At 31.6% G+C, this 21,799-nt stretch overlaps 2 protein-coding genes across 6 annotated transcripts in view; one reads left to right on the top strand and one right to left on the bottom strand.

Annotated features, from left to right (window-relative positions):
* The first annotated feature begins 355 nt into the window (after nucleotides 1-355).
* On the top strand, nucleotides 356-20,154 carry LOC118203573 (putative protein-lysine deacylase ABHD14B). The gene is made up of 4 exons (XM_035375852.2): nucleotides 356-735; nucleotides 9,572-9,743; nucleotides 15,431-15,729; nucleotides 18,333-20,154. The coding sequence occupies exons 1-4, from the start codon at nucleotides 580-582 to the stop codon at nucleotides 18,522-18,524; spliced, it is 819 nt and encodes a 272-aa protein (XP_035231743.1). The 5' UTR covers nucleotides 356-579; the 3' UTR covers nucleotides 18,525-20,154.
* shop (sulfite oxidase) overlaps nucleotides 20,121-21,799 on the bottom strand; it is a 119,023-nt gene continuing 117,344 nt past the window's right edge. For all 5 annotated transcript variants that reach the window (XM_035375853.2, XM_035375854.2, XM_035375856.2 and 2 more), the window contains one exon: nucleotides 20,121-21,390. In XM_035375853.2, coding sequence (XP_035231744.2) covers nucleotides 21,226-21,390 — 165 coding nt within the window. In that variant the 3' untranslated portion in view covers nucleotides 20,121-21,225. The remainder of the gene's footprint in view (nucleotides 21,391-21,799) is intronic.

The following is a 21,799-nucleotide window of genomic DNA, read 5'->3' as shown; positions in this document are numbered from 1 at the left end:
CCATTACCAAAATCATGTAGCAGACGCGTCGGCCGATGCGTCTTGTCTCCCGGGTGACGTCACTACCAACAACCAATGGCACGCTTTTTCCGTTCCTGGCCTAACCTTAGTGTATTAAAGAACCTTGATTGTAACCCATCCAGAAGCCCGTGACGTCACGGTACACTTTTCCGTACATCTTTGGCGTGTGTCTGTACATAATTGTGACGGACTACCTTCATTATACTCCGTGGACCAGGCTAACAAGTAGCGGCCTCTAGCGCATCCAGTTAGAATTCGCGAAGCACATTATTAGAAGAAATTCTGTTTTTTATTGTGTTTCTATTTACCGGCTAAAATATGTTGCGGGAGTTTGGATTGAACAACATGAATGTACAATCCAATTACGTGTACAACATGAATGAAATTAAAATATTGGTCCTTTTTTTTTTTCTTTCTTTCTTGAATATTAACATATGAACTTTAAACAAACGCTTGTTCCACATTTGTAATCTACTGTACATTAATATTTTATCCAAATTTAAACCGGCCTATAATTTTATCTTATCAGGTTAACGGAGATATTTATTCGGTATTTGTATGCGCAGTTTTCCAGAACATCGGCGTTGGAAGCGAAGAAAAATGCCTGCCAGAGGTTTTTGGAGAGCTTTAGATTTGAAAAAGCTAATCATACCAGCAGATATAATTTTAAAAAAAGATTGTATTGTTGTTATTGAAGGCATTAAAGCCATTGACGTAAGTAATTAATATGCATTAAAATAAAAAAAGCTGACTAATTTAAATATTACTAATGTACAATTAAGAAATTTCGTGTGAAAGAAACATCTGATCGTTTATTTAGATACTCAGCTATTGGAAACGTTTATACTTAATTTAAATTATAAAGGATTGCATTTTATACATATTAATAATTTAACTTTGTTCTGTTGATGCTAAACAAGCCTTAGTAAGTAATATAAAGGTAACTCCGTTGCTAAATTTCTTATTTTTGAGATATCTGTTTGATGGTTAGCCATTGATAATGAGATTTCCATGATATGCATATACATGCAGTACATGCTAAATTTAGAATAAATATATTAAAAAATAAATAAAAATTGCAGAAAATTTTTATAGTTTTCGTTTTTAGTAAGCATATTTGAATGATTCTCCTTTGAAATTTTGATCTTAACATTCCTGGTGTAGATTTATTCACCGTAGAAGATAATCAATATATTAAAGTGATTGATTATATATTGTTGACCATTAAGACTGCACTGCCAGGAAGGACATCAAGCCAAATTGTGCAAAAACATTAGAAAACGTATAAATGATTAAATGATTCCGATGCACATGCAAATTGTGTGTGCCAATTAATGTTTCTTGGAAGTAGTATAAGAAGGGAGAATGTAAAATAGCAATTTTGTTAGTATGGTATCTTATGCACAGACAACTAAGCATTGCTTTATTAGATTTTCACATCAGATTTTTATTAAAATCATTTTTTAAAATTACTTTTGATTTTTAATGCTGTGACATTATCATAGTTTCTCTATCTTTCTTCGGTTTTTACGGGGGGCTACTTTTTCTTCGGTTTCTTCGGTTTTTACGCTTTAAAGAACCATTTTGGTGCAGTTTGGCAATTTTATTGATGAAAAGATGAAGTTACTTATTGGGTGCAAGTTGGTGGACCATATGCCATTTTTAAAAAAGATTCCCAAACTATCGTTATTAACATATGAAAAGTCAACATACTTCAGCAACTTAAAATTCAATTTTAATTGTTAAATAAGGATTATGTGGTACATTAAAAAATAAAACATATTTGCCTCAATCTTTCTGTATTTTTCTTCCCACTATTATTCTCCCCAAATACTCAGTGATCTATTTTCACTAAAATAAAAACATCAGAGAGTTGCAGAAACTCAGCAGCATGCAAACCTCGGCAACACTGGCTATGTACTAAATCACTGGTTACTTATCTCCTCATTCTCTTTAGAGATTTTGAAACAAAATTCTGTATTCCTGCAGAAATTTTACTGAAGATTTCTATTGCTGGCAAATTCTGCAAGCACATATTTTAAAATTTTGTTTAAGGCAAAAATATGTATCATTCATATAAAACATTAGAACTTGGAATGAATATGAAAATGGCTATGTTGCGTGATTGAAGAACATTGTTGAAAATGGCAATATTGGGTGACTGAAGAACATTGATGAAAATGCCAATGTTGCTTGACTGTTATGAGAATGGTTGCCAGAGTTTGGCACATTCTGAAAATTTTGTGACTAAGTTGGTTGCAATAAGGTACAAGTCCCTTTCTTTATGTGTGTATGTCGGTTTATATACATGGCTTAATTTGTGAAACAGAAGGCTTGGTGCTTAAACCTCTTTCGGAGGATCCGCCATTCTATTCTTTTCATAATAATAGATGCCAATGATGTAAACTATATAAAATATTGGTAAAAGTTTGCAATTGGGTGCCCCTTGGTTTTTGGTGATTCTTTTTTGACATCAGGAAGTTACAATTTCAAGATGGCCACTACACAAAACCAAAATAAGAAATCAAATAATTGCTTAAACTTGTTCCATGTACACATCAATCTATTTCCACTTAAAAAAAAAATTGGAGAATTGCACAAACTCAGCATTGGGCACTGCCTTGTCTTTGTTCAGATACACATCGATCTATTATGACTTCAAAAAAATCAGGAAGCTAAAACCAAGTTAAAACTGTCATGGTAACCAGAAATTGTGTTTCATCACCAAAATTGAACAAAATTTGTCATCAATCGAAGCAGCACCCAATTCTACACTAGAGCCAAAATATTTTGTGGCTCTAGTGTAGAATATATATTGTTAAATAACATAATAACATACTTTTTCCCATTTAAAAATATTAAACAAAAATTACATTTTACCTTTCGATTTTATGGTTTCAGTTTATTATGTATCTTTTAAACTATAAGCATATCCATTTAAAACAGATGTTTTTTTCTTCGAGAAAAACTGAGTTGAAGAAAAACCTAATACTTCCTGATTTTATTACAGATCATATTAATTAAATTACATATATATGACCAAAATAATGCAGTGGCCGAGCAGTAAAGTCACTGAACACTGGTGGTTTGGTTTGAATCCTGGTGAATGTGCTAACGGCATGGGTGTTTTCTATGTGTAATGTGTAGTCATTCCAATTTGCCTTAGGAAGGTCCTCCACGAAGACATCCTCTCTTTTAGGCAAATAGCCCTCTAATGCTTTACTCTAATTAAATAAACTAAATAAACCAAAAAAAAAAAATGTGATTAAATTATTCATTAATTTAATAATAAAACATATGATCATACTTATATTAATTAAAAAATCCTCATATTCATATAACATCATAAGCTTTTAAATCTTTTCGTTACACAATGATAGAGACTAGTTGTGGAAGTTAGAGTTAATTTTTAAATTGAAGTTTCACTAAACGCTATTTATTACCAATGAGAGTGCAAGATAAGGGGCCCAAATCTGCTTTTTAAAGTATAAAAAACTAAAATATGACACTTATAATTTTATTCTTCCTTTTGATTTTATATTTTTAAAATCTAAATTGAAAAAAAAAATATTAAAAATTTTAAATATTATAAAAGGATTTTAAATACCCCAGAAAGTGGAGGCCTGGTGCATATGTAATTTTTGCCCATAATTTAAATCAGGCCATATTTATATGTATGTGTGTACACTCTCTAGCTCAGTGATTCTCAACTGGTGGTACACGTACCATTGGTTGTAGGCAAGAGAAAAATGGGTGGTATGCAAAGAAGCAAAGTATTTTAAATATTAAATTCAAAAATTAAATACTCCAAAATCCTGTATATGTTTTTTTTTTCTAACACTCGCAAATTTATGCAATCTGATTTTTTTTCAAGGTTTGCAAAATAATCCGTTTTTTATTTTTGCAAAATATTCATTTAGTTATAGACATAACAAAATTTATCATAAATGATGTTTTTAAAAGGAGTAATAAAAATGGATGTTTTATCTAATAGGAAATAAATACAAGTTCTTAAAAAAAGTTAATAGTATGTCATTAATTCTTTTAGAATTGAAAGATTTATTAGCATGTCTACACTTTATGTTGCCATCCTTTCCGGGCTCATATTGCTCTACTTTCAATTAGAATCATTTTTTTACATCAATTTGCTGTCTTTAACAGCAGGTATTTTGCCTTCTCGTTGCTTTGTCTTCCTTACTTTTCTACACAATTTGAAAATATCGACGTTTAATTTTGAAGGACTCGCAATACATTGTGCATTTAAATATTTGTGCAAAAATAATCTAACAAACCTAGATTTTCAAAATGGAAAAATGGTTAGAATTGACTAAGCAGAAAAATGATGAGGTGATAGATCCAGAAAAATCTAGGACTAAGAATATTGAAGAGAAAAGAAAAATTGTTTATAGAAAATATGATGAAAGTTATTTATCATTCGGGTTAACTTGGAATGAAGATGAAATGAACCCTCAACCTCTATGTGTTGCTTGTGGTGAACTATTATCCAATAAAAGTTTGAAACCATCATTTCTTAAAAGACATCCTAAATCTAAGAAGGCCAATTTAAAGGATAAATCTGAAGAATATTTTAAGAGGAAATTATTGGAGTTCAAAAACAGTAAACAAGTAATGAAAGGTTTTGTTACTTTAAGTGATTCTTTGGAAGCTAATTATTTATCAAGCTTGAGAATTGCCAAGACTGGGCAGGTTCACAATATTATAGAAAACCTTATATTACCAGCCGCTGATGCTGTAAGTCAGGGTTTCTTAAACTGTGGGTCGTGGGACCTGCAGCAGGGGGGCACCAAAAATTTTAGCAGTATTGATATTTCTTTAACTCATCATAATTAATTTTACAATTACCAAATATTTTTACACAATGTATCTGGAAATAGATAAAGGTAAGACAATATAGACAAATTAAAAAACGAAAACGTTCCGACGCATTCTTTTTATAATATAAACGTTCATCTTCCTTGCTTTGCACGTGATGCTGTCATTTCATCTGTTACTTATTTCAAATTTTCACATTGTTCTATGTCTTAAAATTAGAAACTGAAGTTAATGACCTAAAACTTCAATAGTATATTGCAGTACAAGTGAAAAAATTGACAGTTTCACTCACGCGTGTGTCGTATTTGTGCAATACTTATGGGGGTCCCACAAAATTTTTGTAAATATTATGGGGTCCTGGGGGTCGCGAATAAATCTCAGTGATAAAAAAGGGTCGCAAATGAAAAAAGTTTAAGAAATTGTGCTGTAAGTCAACGAAGAAATGGCAAATTCCATAAAAGAGACACTTATTCAAAAAAAAAAAAAAAATAAAACACAGTGAATATTTCACATTGCAAATGGAAGAGTATTTATTTTTTGAATCTCTTCACAATAGAGCAGCTGCAAATGAAATTTTTAAAGTAATTGACAATTTTATGTCTGAGACTGATATTCCTTGGAATAAGTGCAGTGAGGGAGCTCGGGCTTTAACAGAAAAACATTCCGGTGTTACTTCTCAAATAAAGACACTCGCAGCTGAAACTGCATGTACTCACTGCTTCATTCATCATGATGCTTTAGTAGTCAAAACAGACAGTAAAAACCTGAAAATTGTTTTAAATCAAGCTGTGAAATTTGTTAATTTTATAAAGCCAGAGTTTTAAATTCAAGAACATTTATGATTTTATGCCAAGAGATAGGCAGTGAACATGGAAAGCTTTTGTTATATTCCGAAGTAAGGCAGAGTTTTAAATCGTCTTTTTGAACTTCGATCAGAAATTCAAATTTCCCTCTGTGAGTCAAAATTTGAATTGCAAAAATTTTTATTTAGTGAATTATGATTGGCATGTTTAACATATTTAGCTGATATTTTTGCAAAGATAAATGAATTAAATTTAAGATTACAAGGACAAAGTGTTAATATGTGTACTATTAGAGATAAAATCAGTGCTTAAATTGCGCCGGAGCTTCTAAATTTTTAAGATAAATTACAATTTCAGTACTTCTTTTTATAAAACTGAACCACAATTTAAAGGGAAAAAAATTAGAATTCCTAACGTTTTAGTTTAACAATAAGCAGACTTTGCAAAACTCTATTTCCCTAGAAATACGAATTCATGAGAACATGAGATGTTCAAGTAAAGTTCCCTCACTCACATGCAGAAACCTTTCCCTTTAAGAAAAGCAATAAGTTTGGGGGAGTTTATTTAGGAATGCCTAAATTTCTCGCCATGCGATTGTATGTAGTGTATTGTTATCGATGCTTAAAGTTAGTTATCCTCGTAGGAAGGAAAATTAATTTTCTTAAATGTGCATTAAGTGACAGCGAATACAATAAGGGTGAAATACTGAGATAAACTGTTCATGCACATCTTATACATCGTCTTCCCATAGTATCCACTAATGGAGGGGGAAAGCGTAACCAGCAACTTTACATTTAGGCGTTCGATTCAGGTCTCATTTACCCCTGACACCCATCTGCCTGATGGCTATAATTATATCAATAGAGAGCCGCTGTTAAAGAGAACGTTCTCTCTCACTAAGATTATCCTCATTTTTTTGTTTCCACCCACTCATACCCTCATTCTCTTTTGCCCTGGAATTTTCATCAGCTATACTTTAAGTATATTTAATTTTTGTGATGATAAAAGAACTCCCCCCCCCCCATGATCAGAACTTAAATTAGGCCGGATCTCGGCTCCGGTGCTTAGTTTTTGTAATAAATCATAATTTTAGCAGGAACGTACTGGAGCCCTGAATAAGAAAGCCGTGGCACTTCTTTTATGTAATTGAATAACAATTTCAGTAGAAATTTTATCTCGAAAATTTTATTTTAACAATAAAATTATATTAAAAGTCGTGTATTAAATTTCAATTTATCTCTTTACATTTTATTTATTTTAAGATAATTTCCTTCTTTGTGGAAGTCTAGGAAAGTGTTTCCTTAGTAACCATACGTGGAGATGAGGAGTAGTTGCTGTTTAATAGGCTTTTAATCAGATTAATCTGTATGAACCTATCAGACGCTAACAGAAATTGTGTTGCCTTCAAATTTGTCAATTGCCTGATGCAGATGGCAATTGACAGTTATAGGAAGTTAAATCAGAAAATTTGAAGAATAATTAATTTTATTCACTATTCTACAAAATTAATTTGACTTGAGTAGGTTGTAATGTATTTCAAAATACGAGATGAGTAATAATTTTAAGCATCTTGTGAAGATCATGTATCAGATACAAAACTAAACAGAATTTTATAGCAACAGTTAGAGGGAAAGTCCATTAACAACAATGTCATAAGAAAGAACCAATTGTGAAAAGTTTTCCTACCATAAACTTTAAAACTAGATGTATTTGTTGACACTAAGGTCTTTAGCAAATTATTTTGCTTTCTTACATCTTGTGATCAGAATCCACTTTCAATTAAAAAAGTGATAATGTCATTTTTAAAAGATACACACAGTCATATATGTCACTGCTTTTCTCTTTGAATTCACAAGACTTAATCGCATTTCTTAAGTTTAGCCCCATTCACATTAATGACAAGAGTAATCGAAGTTTTTAGATTTTAGCTTGCTAGAGAAATGGGGGTATAGTGAATTGAATGTGTGAAACTCCAAACGGTATGAATAGCATGGGAAGAGAATGGGAGAATTAGTATAAATCAAACTTTAAAATTGTGTATACATTTTGAAACTTGGCAATAAAATTAAATAAGAAACACTATTAAACAGAGATTAAGTGAAGGTAGATCAATTATTTTATTGTTTTAATTTGCAACATAACTCAAATTTTGTGCAACAATGACCAGTAAAATTGTCAAAATAAATCAACTTCTGAAATCAATCAAAAATACAGTATTTTGCGTAAAAATACTGATCAGTTGAGTGCACCTAAGCTACACACATTTTTTTCCTCCTCATCTTTTCTAATACGATTGCAAAGAATACCATAATATCTACAATAACTTTTTTTCATTTACTGTGAATTATATTTCATTTTCTGTCAACACTTTATGTATCCTATACTGAAAATTGTTACAACAATTACAAAATTATTTTATCTTGATGCAATAAATACTACATTGTTAGAAAACAATCAAGTTAGTATTATACTGAAACACATAACTTGATATATGAATTTAGTTTATTAATTAGACATAAATTTTGTAATAGTTATATGTATTTGTAAATTGGTTTAGAATCCATATACCATTGTTTTTTTATAATGTAATCTAGAGACTAATTTAATAATTTAGGTTAAAATAAAGCGCCAAACAAATATTAATTTAGAAGTCAAACAACAAAAATCTGCTTTATATTTGCGAATTTTCACAAGACTAGTTTCGATGGTTTTACCAAACTATCATCCTCAGCTTCCAAAGTTCAAATGAACGAAATAAGATATAGTGAAAACGTAAGAATGGCTGGACAAGAGTTAAGCTGCTGGTGCAATCTATTCATGAAACAAGGAAACTAAAACATAATTTCTTTAAAGGCTGAAGGTAAAGATGGATTGGAATTAGGGTTGTTAACTAGAACAGAAGTCCTCTGTTGCCCAGCATTGTTTGTCCGAAGATCACACTTTCCATTTTTCTGCAGCCAAATTATTCAAAAAACATATTCCATTGGTGAATTAGATTTTCTAGGGGTGTTTCACATTCAAAAAAATCTTTCAGTTCTAGTCAACCACCCTAATTCTAATTTATCTTTACTTTCAGCCTTTAAGGAAATCATGTTTTAGTTTTCTTGTTTCATCAATAGGTGGCGCCAGTAGCTTAACTCCTGTCTAGCCATTCTTATCTTATCTTTTCACTACATCTAATCCCGTTCATTTGCACTGTGGGAGCTGAGGATGATGGTTTGCTAAAAACCATCGAAACAATTCCTGTGAAAATTTGCAAATATAATGCTGATTTTTGTTGTTAGACTTCTAAACTAATTTAATAGTCTAATCTGACAAATTTAAATTTTAATATTATAATTTTTTTATTTAATAAGTTTCTATTTTATATCTGGGATTATTTCAGAAGTTAATATATTGTCAATTCACATATAGAAGTCAGTATTTACTGGGATGAAATTCAGGGAAAATTTCTGTTGAGAATAAGATGAAAATAGTGAAATTCCCTTCAAATGAAAAACATCTACAAGTTAAATGCGCCCTGTATAAAGACAAATAATTTAAAAATATTAGTAAAAATAATCAAATTTCCTCTTCTAGAATTCCTGTCTATATTTAAAAAAACATATTTATATTATATATATTATATGAAATCATCTTTGTATGTTTAAACTAGTTTTTAGATCTAATATTTAACATTATGAATATCTAATTAATTAAAATAAATTTAGTAAGGTAATCCTACAGAATTGTTTTTAAAAGTAACAAACAGAATTTAAAATATTTTTAAATTGCATTAAGTTTTATTATTTCAAAATGTATTTCTCTAATTTTATAATGTTTTTGTGTTGCGATAATATTGAAACCTGTTAGAAAATATTATTAATGATATGCTGCAATTTATAAGCATTTATTAATTTTATTTACTTCTAAAGTCTGCAAAGGTATTTTACCGAGAAGCACTACCTCCTGCTGAAGGTACTCCATCAACAATAAATGTACTTTTGTTGCATGGAAGAATGTTTTCTTCAAAAACATGGCTTGATTTAGGAACAATTCATATATTAGCAGCTATGGGATACCGAACTGTTGCTGTAGATCTTCCAGGTTAGTAAAAAAAAAATTTTTTTTTTAATTCTATGCCCATCTTCGTATTTCTGCCATTAGTTGACAAGCAGCCCAATAAAATGATGAGAGTATAAAAAAGCAAGGATAAAAATTAGCCTCCATAGAGTTGTTTGTTATAAACTTTAAAATAATAGGGCAGTTCTTGAGGTGGTTACAATCCATATCACAGAGGGCAACAAGCTGAATCCTTGACTCCAAATCCGATGTAAATGTTGCTGTAAATAATCATGGCCAGTTGTCAAAAGAAAGCAAGCAACTCCAACAGCCTGCAGTAAGGAAGTGAGGATTTTATTTCTTAAGCAGGATATTTCACTTCTTATCCATTGCTGCATCAACATATAAGGATATTATACTACAGTCAAAAGTCGTTAATCCGGACTCGTCGGGACTTCGGCGATTCCGGATTATAGATCATCAGTTTAAATCTCGTAAGATGGCATGCAGAAATTCTAAAATTAAAAGTATGAAACCGTAATTTATGAAATAAAGAACAATTATGATCTAAAGGGTATCAAAATTTGCAAAAAGAAAAAGCTTAATATTTATTTGTTTACTTTATTAAACATTTCTTTCAATGTAAGTTGTTTAAGTTTTGCTTCGTTTCATGTGATAATACTTTCTCTTTAATTCTATTAAACAGACATAATTTCTTGTTCAGTTACAAAGTTCCACTGTTCAAGTCCTATAATTGCTGTGTCGAGAATACTGACGAAAAAATTTCAACCAAAATTTTTTCGTTTTCAATAACCTCTGTTACTTTCTTTGCTATTGGAAGCGAATTATAATGACGAGGAACTTGTTTTAAATCATATCAAAGACGGAGCACATCGAGATGAAATACTACATTTGATAAGGAATTATAAGCCAAATAAAATAAAAACATCTGCTCTGAAGATAAGGATAGTGCTGACAGATCGACTTCCAATTCATTACGCGCCCGCCGCGGCGTTCCCCCCGCCGAGCAGCGTGAAATTGATAAACAGATTTTGGATTTCAAAACATACTTTCGCTTTAGATCCTTTACATATTAACAAATATATATCGGAAATTCTGTTTGATATAATCGAAAGTTTAAACTTACTTTTATAAAATTGCTCTTACAGTCTGCAAAAAATAATAAGCCGGATCCAATTCGAAAATTAAGGAACAACGCAATCATCAACATTAACTGAAATAGATAATTATTTAGCTTATACGTCCATTATACATAAAACGTGCACTCGAAAACGTATTCTGCACTTGTGCACACTCATATGTGCAGTCGTAAAAGGTCTTACGCGCACGCGTAAACGCCTATGCGCATTTGTCAATGCGGCACATGCGCAGAAAGTTTTCAGTTTTGAGGTCCGGATTATAGATCATTCCGAATTATGGGTGTCCGAATTAACGACTTTTGACTGTATTTTTCATTTTATTGTATATAATTCATTTAATATGTTGACTGCCCAACACGAGTTAACTCGTATTAGCGCTCTTCTTCAAAACGCCCAATATGAGTTATCTCATAGTTTCTTGACTTGCCACTTTGGCACCGCTACAAGTTACTTACTTGCTCAGTACTTGTTTTAGCTGTACTGAGGCGACAAGTCGAAACATGTCTGTACGAATCATCTCATAGTGGGCTTCTGCGAAGAGCTTTTTCTAACAAAAGCCAACTATAAGATAATTCGTAGGACTCTTTTCCCTCCCCCAAAAAAATCCTGTAAACTTTTTAATACTAATTATGATTAACTAATAAAATACTAATTATGATTCATAAAAATCATTACGAATCATAATTAGTATTTTTTATTTAATTAAATCGATTTGGCTTCTCGGACCGGAATCCGAAAAGTGCCGTGGCAGTCAGCGTGTTAATATTACACAAAGGGGAATCAGGTTGGGCCATAAGAGATCCGGCCTTGGAAAGTCTATTTGCACCCCCCCCCCTCTATTTTGAAAAATATCACAATGGCTTGGAATCCACTGAAGAGCAATGTTTTTTCTGATTCCCCTTAGTTCAAAAAGTTTTATTTTACAAGAATGAACCTGGGTATTTTCATTATTGTTAGAATTGGTAAGTGACAAAATAGCAGCTTGTGAGTAGATGAAAAACACAATATTTGGCTATATTTTAATTTATTACTTGCATATGTTATAGCTGCTATTTCTCCATCAAAATTATCATAGTACTTTCCAACAGAACAGCTAATATTAAAATTACTTAAATAGACTTCAGCACTGGATTATCTGCTGAACCATCTGTATAAACATGGAACCACTTGTCTAGAGGGTACCTGTAATGTATGGTAGCCAAAGCAGCATTTTTTAACTCATCACAGTGGAAAGGTGTGTGTTGACATTCCAAACAAGATCCAGGTGTTTTTCCAGATTATCTAAATTTAAAGCGGGACTCCACTTCTGTGAGAAAACCTGAAGATTGGGTGTAGGAATATCGTAAGTATCATAAAGATCATACACAGTTGAAATGAAGGATATATGAGTTTTTAGTCTTTCACTTGCTGGTCTATAGCAATTTAAAAATTTTTCTTTTCTTATTAAGATTTTTTCAACGTTATTTACAGCACTCCTTTTACTTAAAGGCTCCAAATCTGTCTGTAATTCCATAACAATAATAGGAGTCGATTTTGCACCACCAGTGATTAATCGCAATATGTTGTTTTGGAAAATATCCAACTTATTTCCAACAGAATCTGAAGTAGTAGTAAAAACCTCATTACCGTATTCAGCAATAGGACACACATAACTTTTATAGGATGCACACAAAACATCTTGGGTTGAGCCCCAAGTAATACTAGCGAGATGTTTCAGTAGTTTAGATCTAAAATGTCCTCGATCAATGGCTGCATTTATTTGTTTTTTTACAGGATAATTTTAGGTCTAAATGAATGCTCAAGTAAACATAATACAGAGGCTGTTCGCACAATTTTTAGACGATTTTGGTAAGCGGTAATAAAAAATCGTTTGCTGCAAAAGAAGTAATTGCAATTGTACTATGTTTTTAAAAGTCAAAATTATCGTTGTGACTTGAAAGTTTTGTTTTTATTCAAAATGGCGAATTTAACAAAGCAGTGGTTCGAAGGCTACATTTATGCTCTTTCCGAAGAGAAATATGCATACTTGGTTATCCAAAAATGATGTGAGAGTCATGGTTTTGTGATATCTAAAGCATCGATAGGTAATATCATCAACAAGAAAGGGGGAAAAAATGTCAAATTAGAGCCTCAAAGGGGACAAAAATTCCAAACAAGTATCCAAGGAAAAAACGGACATCTTTGACTATTGCAAAGGTACGTTGTTTAATGTTAAAAGAAAAATCCCCCTAGTCAAAGGACAGTTGCAAAATCATTGAAATGCTCAGTGTCCACTGTAAACAAAATGATAAACGTTGATTTAAATCTTAAGAAAGCGAAAAAACGCAATATGCATCGTCTTCTTCAAAAGCATATTGCTCAACGCAGGACACACTGCAGAATTCTATATGAGAAACAGCCAAAGAAATATGGAAAACAATTGTCACAATAGATGAAGCATGGGTGTATTTAAATGATTGTAACAAAAAAGAGCCATTTATTATCATAAAAGGGGAGGAAAAAATTTAAGTACATGGTTCAAAGAATTAAAAGAAAGTTTTTCTAAGGGATTCATGATTGTTGCTCGTTTTTCTTATAATGGCAGGTTAAAAATAAAGAGAGAGCAAAAAAATGTCAAGACCACTCCAAATACTATCAGGAACATATTTTAACGCCAATTTTTCTGAATGAAATACCATCGCTTTACCCACAGTGCCATCAATCTGTGAGACTCCATCAGGACAAAGCTAGCAGTCACACATCAAAATCCACTGTAAGTTTCCTAAAAGAAATGGAACAAAAAACTGGTATCAAGGCCATACCCTTCACTGATATCCCTCTTAAATCACCCGATGTGTCACCTATGGATTTTTGTGCTTTCGGACTTAAATGTTAATCCATTCATACAATTTGCCAGAAATCAGTCTTTTAAGCAAATCAGCTCTCCAAACTTTATCAAAAGCATTTTTGAAATTTAGGAATATAGCAATTCGCTTTCTCTGAAAGCTTGTCCTTTATTTCTTGAGATAAGCGGACTATTTGTTAGTCTTCGAAAACCCGCCTGCCTTTCAGGAATCGTACTAGCTTTGTCCAACACAAACAGCAACCTGTTAGCAATTAATCTCTCAGTCAATTTACATAAAATGTTTGTAAGAGAGACTGGTGATAACTATCCAAATTTTCTGCAGATTTGTTAGGTTTGAGAATTTGTATCATCATGGTCTTTCTCCAGACACTTAACAAACCATTTCTCCAAGTTTGGCTTATAAACTTCAAAAATACACGTTTTGCAGGATATCCAACCTGCACTTTCACCCTTCACTAAAGTACCAAAACCATTTTTCAGCGGGGCCCACCAGCAGCCGAGCGGTAAAGTCGCTAAACACTGGTAGTTCGGTCCGAGTTTCAAATCCCGTGAACGGGCTGGCTGCATGGGCATTTTCCCCATGCGTAACGTGTATACGAGCCAGTTTCCCCTAGAAAGTCCTCCACGAAGGCATCCCTCCCCTGAGGCAAATAGCCCTAGTGTGCTCTGCCATAATTAAATACACCATTTTTCAGCTCCTCTATACTAAAATCAGTATCGAAAAGATTTTCAAACCTTGATATATTTTTGTCTTGTATAGGTCTCAATTCATTTTTCTTTAAATAGGAGGTTTGAAATTAGTAATTTCAGCATAGTGTTTACAAAAAGCATGTGAGATGTCTTTATCAGTAGTAAGTTCTTTAATACCTATTTTAATAGATTCATTTCCTCACTTATTTTGATTTTTCATCTGAGATAAAAATCTGTGAGCTCCTATGCCATCTCTTCTAAAATCTACACCTTCCCAAAAAATTTTAAATGTGGAACACTTAGATTCGATAACGGATCCTTTTAATAGCCTGTACCTTACAGAGAGCTATACAGTCCTCCCTAAGTCCAGTTTTATAAACCCTCTGGCAAGCTTTATCTCTGTCATTCTTGAGTTTCTGCAAATTTTCATTCCAAAAAGGAGTATATTTCTTTGTTATGTTAGTAAAAGTATGAATTGTTACTGTTATGGCTTATATATTTTCTAAAGATAAAGTTGGTGTATATAAATATTAATCCCTATAAATATTATTCATATGTGTGTTGCAACACGTATAAGTAGTTTTTCTGTTTTGTAAAAATGACTATTTCAAAAATTTTATCTTGGTATCGTTTTATTCCTAAATAAATATGTATGTAATAAGCGGAATTGTCATGTCTGCATAATTTTGATCTAATTGTTAAAAATTCTTTCTGTTAATCATATGATATTTTGAAATCTTTAAGCATGCCCAAGATTTCTGCCTATTTATTTACGCAATGCTTACATAAATATATTTAAGCATAATTTTCTTCACATTATAATATATAATTGTACTGTCAAACAAAGCATGCTACACTTATTTACATCTCTTTCTATACATAAATGTCATATATTTTGACCATGCAAAAATTTATTTTTTCACTAACTTGACAAATAGTAATGCATTATATATTCATTATTGTTTTACAAATGTATGACCTTCAATATCTGAAGTAAAAAATGTCAGAGATTTATTTATGCCTTACTGTTATGTTAGGTTATGCAAATACACCTTCAGCTGAGATTCCAGATAAAGGTCATTTTCTCCATCAAATTATCCAGAGTTTTGACTTGCGCAATCCTGTTATAGTTAGTCCAAGTATGAGTGGATATTATGCATTACCTTTTTTGCTGAAGAACTGGAAATCCATGGCTGGTTATATACCTGTAGCGCCTGTAGGAATTGAAGTTTTGGAAGATTTGCCTAAATGTTCAGATACAAATTGTAAAAGTCAGATTTATGCTCCCTTACAACCTTATTTACATGATCCACTTCCAGATTTAAGCCACATTCAGGTAATTATCTTCCTTTTTTTCATTAATATGCATCAATAAAAATGAGAAAATAATGCCGTGTTACAGGGCTGCATATTATTATTTATAATTCCTTCCTTATACATAAGGTATACTCAAACGTAAAAACTCTTGGAGTTCTTACTTGCTGCTGTCATGTGAAATCCTATGAAATACAGCAAAGTACAGATATTGTATCTTTAAAATAGCACATCAAGGCTTTTCACCTCCCTTCTCCATTTGTGATCATATTATGTCACGATCACTTATTTTCTCTCCCTCATTTGAGACTGTAGTTCAGATCAGCCTTCATTCACATGCTTTTCATAAAGTGAAACATACGAAATGGAAATAAGCCGACTCAACCCATCTACCGTTCCCATGAGGGAAGCCTGATGGCACAAAATAACTTTGAAGTTTGTTTTAAAGTAACAAACTATAATTGATGGAAATCTCCAGATGTTAAGTTATACTGCTAGGGTAGCTGTGTGTGATTTTTCTAGTTTTCGTAGAAGATAGATTTGCACAAATAAATCCTTTAATTATATTCCATTAAATGCTGTATTGGGTTCATGTCTAACAAATGTGGTTTTATCAGGATTGCCCAGAATTTTACTCATATCTGTTCTTTACAATACTGCTCACTGATAAATGCACTTTTCTTAGGATAAATGAAGTTCATGAAGATCTGAATTGTGATCAAGCAGTTGAATGCAGTTATTCATATTTAACATGTTTAAGAGGACCAAAAGATCCAAATCATACCATTATGAAGGAACTACCAGCTTACATAATGTTTCGCTGACAGTCTGGATGCATACCCTCATGGAACCTGCACTACACCAACACTCTGTTATCACCTCATGTGAATAAGTGATTAGATAAGACTACTTTTTTATCCCATCCCTGCAGATCCAATAAATGCATTCATAAGCTCATGTATGATGTCTCATAATTTGTTGCCAATAAAGGTACTGTGGTGAGTCTTATGTTGCCATATCCCAGTAAAGTTGAATTTTCTATACTGACCTCATAGATATTATGGCATTGGAACAAAGTGCTAAAAGAATTAATTTATTTGTAAACAAAAATAAAACTAGTATATATTTACCTTGCTTTAAGTCTGATTTACAGCTTAGTCACTTAGAAACTGGCAATTATAAATTTGAAAAAGTTAACAGTTTTACTTACTTGGGAACAGAGATAATAAAAATGTTTTGGCCCCAGAAATATATTAAAGAATCATTGCTGCAAATAGATGTTTTTATGCCCTGAAGAGTTATTTAAATTCCAGCTTTCTTAAATTAAGAACTAAATTGCTTCTTTATAAAAGTCTTAGATCTGTCTTCACTTATGCATCAGAGACTTGAGCATTGACTTTACGTGATGAGGAAGCTTTGGGAATTTTTGAGCAAAAGATCTTGCGTTGCATTCTTGGTGGGGTCCAAGAGAATGGATTATGGAGAAGAAGGTCTAGAACTTTATAAAATCTAGAAGTTAGAACTTTATAAAATTTACAAACAAGCAGATATTGTAAAATTCGTCAAATTACAGATACTTAAATGGGCTGGCCATCTGGCTAGAATGAATGGAGATCGTTTCTGCAAGAAAATCTTTCTGTCAAAGTCCATGGGAAATAGACCTCGGGGAAGGCCTCCGCTAAGATGGATTGATTGTGTCAAAAAAGATCTTAATATTTTAAAGGTTAAAAACTGGAAAACGGTCGCCCAAAGTAGAGATGCCTGGAGAAGGCCAGGGCTCACGAGCCATTGAAGAAGACCTCAGATATACCTCTGATAGTTCATGCCTTAAATGTAGAAGCAATCTGGCACTAGCACTGACAATTCTGATGATGCATTGCTGGCTATGGTCATTAAACATCCATGCACAGCTATTGCACTGTTTATGCTGAGAATTTTTGTGGCATATTTGTAGATTGTGAAATAGTGATTGTTTGAATAATTTCTGAAAGTTCTATTTCATCAGGCTCTTTTTCAAAATCTGATAATACTTGCCAGCCTGACATAACATCTAACAAAACTCTAGTTATTTATACGAGCTTTTATTTCATGCAAGTGCCACCTGCAAATTTGTACACTGCTATCTTGAAATTCTTTAGCATTTGATTATAAATGTGCATGCATTTCTTTGGGAAGTCCTGCATAAAAGTACTTTTTTCGAAGTAAAATCATATGCATTTGCAAAATTAATTAGCTTATCTCAGTCATATCATATTGGATCATCTTGGCAATTTATAAATACACAATGCATTTATCATTAAAAGGATGTTTTCTGTATGTATAACAACGAAATGCCCTCCAACGGAAATATATTAATTTATAAAACAAGACCCAGTCAAAGAATGTAGAAATTAAGCCCGGAAGCTGATATAGATTTCATGCGCAAACATTTAATAATGAATTATTATTCATATTTAATTTACTGATATTTTTTTCATTTTCAAAGTACTTGTTTTTGCATTCTAAATTATGAAGTCAATTTTTACTGTATTTAAAGAACTCAATTTCGACATTGGTAAAAACCTTATTTAAACAATACTCTTTTATCACTCAGTGACAATAATTAAAAAATTTTATTCTTTTTAGACACCTACAATGGTTATATTTGGAGAGAAAGATAGATCACGAAATTCAGCCTTACTGAGCTTGTTACCAATGAGTCAGTGTCAAGAAATACCTAATGGAAGCCATCCTGCATATCTTGATAATCCAAACCTGTGGCATCAACTTTTGTACAATTTCTTATGTCACCTTTCAAAAACATATTGTTTAGAGTAACAACAAATTTTGTTTGTTTGAATGCTGATTTCTTATCAACTAGAAGTAGAAGAGATATACTCGCATATTTTTACAAAGGTATTTTTATATTACAGATTTAACATTAAAATGTTGATTAAACTAATCTTGATTCCTACTAGTTTAAGAACCAGTTCAATATTTTAATTCTTTGTTAGTTTCTAATTTGACTATGAGTATATATGTAGTGATTTCAAAGCACAGTTGTGATGGCTGAATGGTAGGGCGAGAGGAAGAAGTTGATACTAAACCTAAGTTCAGCTAATTATCATCTTTATTTCCAGGCACATTAGAATACAATGAAAATCATTTAACACAAAATGGAGCGACTGAAATATTTTTCGTGCAAAAAGGATTTCATGTTAAAGGATATTGAAAAAAATAGATTAATTATTCAACAAAATTAAGTTTATTACAGTACATTTTATTTACACAGACATGTTTTTAATAAAAATCAATGAAACAAAAATATCCACAAGAACTTAATACAAAATTTAAGTTTTTTTTTCAAAAATAAAACATCTATTGAGTTTTTGGGAGGGGGGGGAACCTTTTCTCTTTGCATTGTCTTTTCTTAGCATCAAATTGTTTGATGTCATACATTTTGTTATTCATTTCAGCATTGGAATGTGCATCTAAATAACTGTGCATGCTTTTCATAATGTTCCTCATTTCGGATGATGTGGGAACAGGAGCTGCATTAATCATTTCATTTTTGTTGTTAAAATCTGCATCAATGATATATTTTAGCTTTAAACAAGGTCCAAACTATCTTTTCCTGCCATAACTGGGACTGTACACACATTATCATCATCTACTGCAACGGATTCTTCCGATAATACAGTAGGAACAGTCCAATAACACAGAAACTTTCAAACATTTCATTAAGTGTCGGCTCAGTTTCTATATCCTCCTTCTTCATTTCTGGTTCGAATCCCGCGAACGGGCTGGCTGCATGGGCGTTTTCGTGGTTTTCCCCATGTGTAACGTATATACGAGCCAGTTCCCCTTAGAAAGTCCTCCACGAAGGCATCCCTCCTTTTAGGCAGATAGCCCTCGTGTGCTTTGCCATAATTAAATAATCCATCCAAATCCAATCCTTCTTCATTTCTTTTGGCACGAACCAAACTGATTTTTACACATACTGCAATGTACTTATCAATATTTCCAAAGCCAACTGATAAGAGATGAGATGTTTTTGTGTGGCGTTTGTAGGGGTGGAGGGTGAAAGTAGCTTAAATAAACAAAATTGGCTCATGTCACAGGCTATTCTGAGCCAAATTAATTTCAAAGCCAAAGCCTTTCTACGAAACATGTGAAACCACCTCTCTCATTTTACATCCCCCTTAAACTTCGCCTGCCCGGCTGGTTTTTCCCGTATTTTGTTCATTCCCAGAAGGGAAATCTTTTTGTGTTTAGTAATCTTCCTTTTGTGAAGCATGAAAATACATAGTAGTTTGTCGGGAACGTTGTATTATTTTGTGTATCCAATATTTTGTTTTAAGCGTTTCCGTGTTAAACGTATTTCACTGTAATTCCTTGTAGACAACGTACTCTTTAATCATGCAATTATAATAATTTATTTTTTTTTTATTTATTTATTTTTTTTTTTTTAAAGAATGATGCAGGCATTTTAAAGAAGCAAAGTGGGAAGATATTAGCAATGTAGAAAAATAAAATATGTTTAAAATCCATCCCATATCCAATTCGGAACAAATATGCAAAAATAAAAATCCAGAAGTATAGTGGCAAACTGCACGATAGGTGCAAAAAATGCCAAAACTAAAAAAGAAAATTCATATCTTTTACTGCATAGTCATCAGAGGGAGGGGGTGCAATGGAAGAAATAAATACACCAGCCTGTTTTTGAACTAACAAAGACACAAATTATAAATTTAATATTTAATATAATCTCAGAAAATTGTTCAAAGTGATCCGTGTCTCTATAATTCCAATTCTTACAGCCTGTAGCTATGGCCTGTAGGAGTTAGGCTGACAAAGCCATTGATTACTTTGAATAATTTAAGGTAAAGGCCTGCAGTGAAGGGTGTAAATTATTTGGTTTTGGCATTTTTTGCACCTATCATGCAGTGTAATATAAACCTACTATATGCAATTTTTGTAACATTTTTTAAAGTTAATGCTTATTAAACCCAGTGAGACAGGTGTTTATATATCATTAGGAATTCAGTATAATTAAATTAGTAATAAAATTAGAATATTATGCAAAATAAGGAAAATATCAATGATTGAGTGCTAAATTATATTAATTATTTAAAAGCATAACTTAAAATTATATATCTGATCTATACCAATAACTTATTAAAGAAGTAAAAATCGAGTACGTACCTACTATATAAAATATGTTAAGGAAATGTTTTATATGTTGAAGAAATTTTGTATTAAAAAATTCTTTGAGCTAAGATCGTTATTCTTCTTCTATAAACTGAATGAGTATAAATTGTTGTACAAATCAGATTTACTTTTTGCTAATGTTGGTCAATTAAAAAATTTATTTTATTACTTACTGTACAGTTCTTAGATATACAAAATAATATTCTGAATGTTTATGTATATTAAAAATTGTATTACAGTTATCAATTGAAAATTTAAAAAATAAAATTTATTAATAAATGTATTTTTATAAAAAATATTTCAATAAAGATATATATGCTCTATGAACTTATTTCTGTACTTTTACATTTATCTTATGCCATGCATTTCCCAAAACACCTCGTAAATTCCATATAGGAGGAAAAGAATCAGGTTGAACATTGTATGATGAATCCACTGCTTTACATATGATTTGCACCTCTGAATTGCTGCTCATTTCTACAGGAACAGATACCTTAAAAGAAATTTTAAAATACATTCTTAATTTACAAAAGATAAATCTAAAAACAGGATATAAATATTCTCATATGTATCAGAACACATACAGTATTTAGATGCTAAATTTCATTTTTGGAAACATGAAAAAAATCTTAATTTTTTAAAATATATATATGCATTTTAAAAACAGCATGTTTGCAAAAGATGGTTACAGGCTTTATTTCTTGAAATTCTAATCCTCAGTATTTACTTTCAAGTATATTATTTTCTTCAAGTCAGTTACGATTACACATAAATAACAAGTACTGTTACTCTCAAAGTAATAGCATTACTCACTAAAACAACAATTCATCTATCTTTTTACCTATTTTTATAGCTGTGTTCTATTTAGAAGCACGTCCATGCATTTAAAAAAATAAAGCCAG

Source organism: Stegodyphus dumicola, chromosome 4 (genome assembly GCF_044657685.1).
Source record: "Stegodyphus dumicola isolate Sdum_Otavi_A_Nest chromosome 4, ASM4465768v1".
In the NCBI taxonomy this organism is placed as follows: domain Eukaryota; kingdom Metazoa; phylum Arthropoda; class Arachnida; order Araneae; family Eresidae; genus Stegodyphus; species Stegodyphus dumicola.
The sequence above is the reverse complement of the archived record's forward strand: the minus strand, read 5'-3'. Positions and strand labels throughout refer to the sequence as shown.